Source organism: Urocampus carinirostris, chromosome 2, assembly GCF_059441175.1.
Source record: "Urocampus carinirostris isolate Australia breed hairy pipefish chromosome 2, RoL_Ucar_1.0, whole genome shotgun sequence".
Taxonomy (NCBI): Eukaryota; Metazoa; Chordata; class Actinopteri; order Syngnathiformes; family Syngnathidae; genus Urocampus; species Urocampus carinirostris.
The window spans coordinates 18,529,821-18,537,379 of record NC_142350.1 but is presented as its reverse complement, the minus strand read 5'-3'; the positions used below and the strand labels follow the sequence as shown (position 1 = coordinate 18,537,379).

The following is a 7,559-nucleotide window of genomic DNA, read 5'->3' as shown; positions in this document are numbered from 1 at the left end:
ATTAGGTAAAAGTTCATTCTAGAATGAAAAAAGTAACGGTTATTATAATATCACAACATTACTATTTTTCAAAACAAATTCATTTGGTGCAAAAGGTTTCATTATTATTGGTAAGATAGATTTTAAAACAAAAACACATCTGAAGAACCGTTACTGAGCCGAAACGCTGGCTCTTTTGAGCCAAGCCCTACAAAGAGCCGAAATTCCTATTCCTACCAGCTTTCACTCGTTCAGAAGAAGAGAAAAAAAGTGACGTCATATTGCCGCGACGTTACCCGTAAACAACACTCCACTCGCCCGGCTTACTGCCAAATAGGAGAAATATGACTGTATGTAAGTTTTTTCTTCAGGGACGTTGTTATTACGGCGAAAGGTGTCACTATGAACACCCGAGAGGAGGTGCAGGAGGAAATTACGACTATAACCGGTCACCGGCTCCGCAGCAGTCCCGAGGAGGTGGTGGAGGTACAGCGTAGTACTCGTGTGCGATGAATACATCCATATGTTTTATAATACGACTTATTTCATTCTATATGATTCATATCTCTATCAATTAAGTATTTTAAAATTTTAAAACAACATTATTATGTCGTGTTTATGGCAGCATGAAACTTTTCGCCATGTTACCGATAATACTGTTTTGTATTAAAATATAGTTATTGCGGATAATATTTTGGTTTTACTTCACCTTTAAACTCCTTATAATCAACGTGTTTACGCATTTTGTTATGTGCTAGATTAAGTGGGAACTTATAATATTAAAAACAACGGGTACATCACTGATCAAAAAGTTACTTAGAAATGACATATTTCATTTAAAGAAAACCATTTTTTTCAATGAACGGAAAATTAAACTAATCAGAAATACACCCTACATTTTGTTAACGTGGTGAATGACTATTTTAGCTTCAAATATACTTGCATGTTTTTCGACCATTTCCAGCAACCAGCTCTTTTAATAGTGCTCTGTGTTTTCCAATTGTGTCAGAAAGCAAATGGAGGATTTAAAAAAACATGATGCAGCTGAAAACTGTTTAGCTGGATAGAGAGACTATAAAACTTACATTCATATGAGCTCATTAATTATCTGGAGCATCACATTTGTGGGTGTGATTAAACTCTCAGAATGGCCAAAAAATTGGAAATTTCAAATGAACGTGACCATCTGTTTTTGTTTTAAGAAATAAAGGCCATTTCATGCGAGAAAATGGCAGAAACTGAAGATCTACAACGGTGTGTACTGCATCCTTCAGAGAACAGCACAAACAGGCTCTAACCAGAGTTGAGGGAGAAGTGGCAAGATTACAAGTACATTACTGTCCCTAGTTTTAGTCATAGACACCATACAGTTCCTCAACTAGCAGCTTTGTTCAATAGTATCCGCAAAACACCAGTGTCAACATCTACAGTGAAGAGGTGACTCCTAAATGCTGGCCTTCAAGGCAGAATAACAAAGAGAAGGCCAACTGGCCAACAAAAGAAGGAGATTAATATTGGCTAAAGAATACAGATTTTGGACAACTCATTTTATAGACAAAAGTCTGACTTTTTCGTGGGTTACCCCAAACCTTTGAACACTACTTAATATAGATATTGAAGATCTTGGATATACCAATTATGTTTTATTTGTCATGCTTGTTCAGGGTTTGGCAACAAAGTCTGGGTGAATCCGTCTATGCAAAAAGGAAGCTTCAACCAGCAACAGTCGTCCCGTGGGAACGATCAGTGGGGCAACCGAGGACAGGACGTGAAGAGCTCAGAATTTAGCTTCTCAACCCAAAACAGATTTTCGTCCCTCGGCAACAATAACAGCTATGAGAGGGGAGGACGAGGAGGAGGAGGAAGAGAAGCAACCGTAGCTGGTGACGAAGATGATGAGCAGAAATTGTACGTCTGCATATTTTATTTCAAGTTTTTTAGTAATTGAAGCAATCCCATATTTGACCTTTTCCAAATGTTCTAGGGAGAGTATTCGGGGTGATATAAAGGCATGGCAGAACTCAGGCCAATGGAATTTCTCGTGCTATTCCAATTTCAAGACAAAAATATCAGGTTGGCATCAAATATCTATTTCTTTTCTTAAGACAACAGACCTGATGACAAAATCTGATGATTTTAGGTTTCAGTGATGTGTCTCCAGAAGAGCTTAGGCTGGAATACTACTCCACTAAAGGAACAGGAAACCTGCAGAGTTATGTAAGTAAGAAATGATTACGAGTCAATTGCACAATTGTTGATGACATCTTCTCCTGGTTGAAAGCTACAGTCACTTTTTTGGGTGACTGTTAAGAGTAGCACTATTTTGTGTATGTTACAATTTGGATAAGCCTGGGTCACCAGTGACTTCCAGGAAAGGTTTCATAGAAACCAAGGAAGACTGGCACGGGTGTGTGAGGCTAGCAAGCCCACCCACAGCACTCGCAAGAGGGCACCAACCATTGCTACGGAACAGGACAATAAGCAATACCCCCAGAGTCTCCCGAGAGGGGGGGAGGATGAGAGACTCAGGAGGACGGATTCAATGGCAACGGCTATGGCAGGAATACAGACGACGAGACCCAAACCACACTACCGGGGGCTGTGTTAGAAAGTGCCACTGCGGGAAAATCAGCAAAAACGCAAGGCGCCTCAACATGCATCAACCCAGGACTGTCTGTGGTAATGGGGAAAGCAGATGCAGCGCATGGTGGAAACACTCAGTAAAGACGTAGGAGGACTCCAGTCAGGAAGCACCCCACAGTTCAGGAGACCTCTCCGCATCTGCCGCACCCCTCGACCACAGAGTCCCATGTTATACAACCCTGGTGGGGTAAGCCGGCTCTGGATTAGGAGGGAGAAATTTTGCTGGGGACCAGGCGAAGATTGGCTGTGACTGGCCATCACTGCCGGCCCGCCGACTTGAGGGCGTTGTGGTTCAGGGTCGAAACGCCCAGTGACGGTTGGACACCACCTGATGACATCTTCTCCTGGTTGAAAGCTACAGTCACTTTTTGGGGTGACTGTTAAGAGTAGCACTTTTTTGTGTATGTTCTAATTTGTTTTCTGCTTCTTCTTGGTTATTTTTTTCAGATAAATGGTGTCAATCTGTTGTTCAGCCAGTGGAGAAGCAGAGTTCAAGAGCTCCTGCTTATGAACCAGGCTACTCGCGAGGCTTTGGTGAGATGCACATTCAACTTTTAACATATAGTTGTACCCATGACTAAGTGCCAGCTACAGATCTATATCCATCCGTCTGTCTGTCTGTCTGTCTGTCTGTCTGTCTGTCTGTCTGTCTGTCTATCACTCTATCACTCTATCACTCTATTCATCTTCTATTTTTCTATCCATCTCTTTCTCTCGCTATCTATCAAACTTTCTATGTATGTTTCTCTCTCTCAATCCATCTCCATCTGCCTTTCTCCATTCATCTGTCGCTTTTAATTTTTCTCTATACATCAATATATCCATCTCTGTATTCATCTCTTGATTATTTCTCTCTATCAATCTCTATCCATTTGTCTCTTTCAATCTCTATCCATCCATATCGCTCTCTTTTTCATACTTCCACTCTGTATCGTCTGTCCGCTATCTCATCCATCTTTTTTTTCTCTTTCTCTCTATCAATCCATCCATCATACTGTCTGTCTCTCTCTCTCCATCTCTCTATCCCTATCTCTCAATCCATCTCTCAATTCTCTTTATGTATTTATTTACAGCTTTCCGAACTAAAAAATCAATCACATCAGGCTACATCAGATAGCTTTGGTTCAACAGCAGCAGGACTTGGGTCATCTTCGTTTGGCAGTAAAGGTAATTCAATGCAAATAAACCTTAGACAGGCTGAAGATGGTTCAACTAGATTTTTCCCCCTAAACTTGAGTATCTATTATGCAAATTCCTGTTTCTTTTTCCACTAAGGATTTGGAGCAGCCCCAGTCCAAGCGAGCACGTTCAGTTTTGCAGCTCCTTCGAGTGGCTTCGGCTCTCCGGCGGCAGCAGCGGCTCCCACATCCGTGCCGCTGTTCGGTAGTGGCACATCAGCCCCGGCTGGGTTCGGCGCCCCCTCCTCTACTGGTTTCGGTTCCGGTAACAATTCAGCTGCCTCGTTTTCTTTCGCCTCACCGTCCGCTACCCAGGCGTCGGCTCCGTCTTCAGGGTTCGGCTCAGCTGCCGGATTCAGCTTCTCTTCCAACAAAGGAGCTTTCGGGAGCGGTTCCGGGTCAGAAGTACCCGGGGCAAGTTTGTTCGGACAGACGAACGCTGCGGCCAGCTCTGCCGGAACGGCCTCGGACACTCTGTTCTCCCCTGAAAACGAACTGTGCCCGGAAGAGCTGAATCAATTCAAAGAAAAGAGGTTCACTTTGGGGTTGATTCCTTTGAAGCCTCCCCCTGCTTCAATGTTGCAAGTTTGATGCACAATTTTTTGAGGGTCATTTTATTTTTCAAGCAGTGTATCATTTAGATGTAAGATCTGAAGTCCAAGCCCAACCCGAAATTTGAAAATGTCTATCATTACATTCGCGTTCGGCCCATGCGGGGCTTCTCTCTTGCTGACTTTTAAATTTTATTTTTAAATTATCCTCCTGTCATGATTCATTTTTTTCCCTTTTTTTCTGGAGGACGTACTGCTGTTGTGGTTTAAGGTCCAAATTTCAACCCATCAAAATGACGGATGGCCTTCAAAGGTTCCCATCAACTCTTAAACCAATCCATCAATAATGGAAAATTGGCGGTTAATATAACCTCGGCAGAACCAGAAATATAATAGGTGTTAATGTTTATACATTCTTGTTTAACTTTGGTAACAAAAGTCACGTGGTGGAAGATCCGGGTGATGGATTCTGCCCCCTCTTGTGCAGCGCAGCCCACGTCGCCCCACTCGGTGGCGCACTTGGGTCCGACAATGCCACTGCTAAGCGCGCTGCCAAATCCACTCATCCTCCTTCCGAGTCCTTACAATTAAAATATGAAAATTGGGGTGTGCTTCGTACTCGGTCCCTCAAATCAAGTTGATTGGTCAGGCTCGGGCTGTGTCCAGCTTTAATACCCGAGGGCCTGGGTCAGGTTGAGCTGTATATTAAGGTCCGATCTTACTTCTTATATCATTATATTAAATGCATCGAATTAATTAATTAAATAAATGCTTCTTTCTTTGCAGTTGAATATATTTTCTCGCTCTTTGGAATGTCATAAAGGTATTCCTAAAATTATTTATTTTAATTAGGCACAATGAGTAGTATTCCTCCCCACTATTCTGAACATCTCATCTCATCTCATCAGCTGCACCGCTTATCCTCAGTAGGGTCGCGGGGATGCTGGAGCCCATCCCAGCAATCATCGGGCAGTGGGCAGGGGACACCCTGGACTGGTTGCCAGCCAATCGCAGGGCACACGGGGACAGACAACTCACTCGCTCAGTCTCACCTAGGGACATATTTTGCAAAATATTCCCTGAGCCAAGGACTAGACACATTTACCTCAAAGTTGACCCGTTTTGCTTGTTTTTTGTTGAGGTTTCACACCTGGAGCAACACAACACTTTCAAAGTGGTGTATCCAATTAACACAACATATGAGGCCATCGCCGAAACAGCGATTGTCGTGAAAAGCGATTGCACACCGCTCATTTCTGCTAGGAGGTAGGTGGTAGTGTCTTTTTCGTTTGTTTCTTACCACACGTGTCGCAGTTGGTAAATGTTACTCTTCTGAGGGCTTTTATGTTTTGTTTGCTCCTGGTAGACTGCCGATCGTGTGCTGTTTGGCCAGGTAGCCCAGCGTTGGCACGGGTTTTGCCATGTCCCTTGATTTATTTTTAGCCGGCTTTGCATTTTTCGCTGTAGTCATTTCCACTTCTTGCTGTCGGTTCCTGGTTATCCTTGTTGCTCACCACATGTTTTTTAAACGGCTGGTTTGCTTTGTTTGTTTATTCCCGGTTGGCTTTGCGTTTTTCGTTATTGGTTCCCGGTTAGCCTGGCTTCTAACTGCGTGTTTGGGTCGGCAAGCCTGGTCTTTTTGTTTATCCGTCCAAGTTAGCCCTCCATTGGCAGCTCTCAGTATGTTCTTATTTTGCCTCTTTGCCCCTTTTTGGCCGCCTGCTCTTTGTTGTACCTTTACTGCATCCACCTGCAACAACACTTAGACATTCTTCACAAAAACTACCAAAACTTTGCCTAAAACACTGATAACTTCTTGGACTAATTAACGGGTAAAATGATATGGCGACTGGCTTGCTATGGTGCTGGTGTTTTTCCGATGACGTCATAACTCCGGATGACAAAGACGACATATGCTATCCTCAAAATGCATTATGATTTCAAATAATTAGAATATGCAGACGAAATATCTCTAGTTTTTATGCAAATAAACATGTTATATTTTCTCTTATTTTGCATGTTTAATATTTGGGAATACCTTTAAAACAACACGAATGGCAGCCACTCCAGCAGCGCTCCCGTGTTATTTTCGATTGTTCTCGATTGTTCTCAGCTCAGGGATGCTGCTGGAAATGTGAATTTCCCTTCGGGGATGAACAAAGTATCTATCTATCTATCTATCTATCTATCTATCTATCTATCTATCTATCTATCTATCTATCTATCTATCTATCTATCTATCTATCTATCTATCTATCTATCTATCTATCTATCTATCTATCTATCTATCTATCTATCTATCTATCTATCAAAGGGTTTCCTCTTTCCTTATTACACTGGGCATCAAAAACTTAACCCATGCGCGCCTTTTGATATGGTACCAACTTGTGTCTATTATCACTCTATTGACCGGTGACAACAACGGTGGTGGTGGTGTGCCACACAGTAATGCCAATGAGCTAATTGGGATTCATTCCATTCGAAAGTGCTCCGCCGCAGTTGCAGACAGCAAATGGGCTTCTGAGTGGAACGTTTAATTGTGTAGTGCCGTTGTGGTTTCTCTGCTGGGAATAAAATATTGATTCCCAGCTTTATAGATTTATGTTTGTGTAGTGATTCTTGGTACTGGTTTGCTTATTTAATGCAATTGCATGGGCGTGTGCAGGACTGGCTTGCGATAGCAGAGCTGACAAATATTGAAAATCATATTTCAGGATGCGTAAAGATAATTTTTATATTTTGAACTTTTTTCCCTTTTCTCAGTGGTATTCAAGAGTGTGATTTTTGGTTGCAACCTGTTTTTTAGACAATGTTACATACCTATCAACCTGTACGTTTTTGCTGTACAAAGTACATTTATTATGCATTTTAAGACGTGTACGACGTGCAAGAAAATCTGTACGGAAAAACGCAAATTTGTCAATTAAGGGTACCATCTGGTATACACTGACTATCACAAATCGTATTCTCTAAAATAAGCGTATTAAAACAATAAAGCTATTGGCGGAAGCGCAGCAGAATGCGCGTTCACGCGAGGGGGGGAGGATTTTGTAGGGAAGTCGAAATTAGGCACTACACATCAATTGTTGATATTGTAGTTTGGTTTACAAAATAGAAATGCCAACTAATTTTTTCCTCCAAAATATCTTGATTTATACATTTAAAGTGTTATGAATGGATATTGTTGTTACGCTGATTACAATTCTTC

The 7,559-nt window shown here is 42.0% G+C and overlaps 1 protein-coding gene across 1 annotated transcript; it reads left to right on the top strand.

Moving 5' to 3' along the window:
• The first annotated feature begins 253 nt into the window (after nt 1-253).
• On the top strand, nt 254-5,142 carry nup42 (nucleoporin 42). The gene is made up of 7 exons (XM_088327827.1): nt 254-465; nt 1,644-1,887; nt 1,964-2,052; nt 2,120-2,196; nt 3,070-3,156; nt 3,696-3,789; nt 3,898-5,142. The coding sequence occupies exons 1-7, from the start codon at nt 324-326 to the stop codon at nt 4,389-4,391; spliced, it is 1,227 nt and encodes a 408-aa protein (XP_088183953.1). The 5' UTR covers nt 254-323; the 3' UTR covers nt 4,392-5,142.
• Nucleotides 5,143-7,559: the final 2,417 nt, after the last annotated feature.

What these genes read in the sequence shown, in the direction of transcription:
- nup42 (XM_088327827.1), top strand. Translation starts at nt 324, where the DNA reads ATGACTGTATGTAAGTTTTTTCTTCAGGGACGTTGTTATTACGGCGAA. An exon ending in TTTCAAGACAAAAATATCAG is followed by an intron (nt 2,053 to 2,119) that starts GTTGGCATCAAA and finishes TGATGATTTTAG; the next exon opens with GTTTCAGTGATGTGTCTCCA. An exon ending in CAGGAAACCTGCAGAGTTAT is followed by an intron (nt 2,197 to 3,069) that starts GTAAGTAAGAAA and finishes TATTTTTTTCAG; the next exon opens with ATAAATGGTGTCAATCTGTT.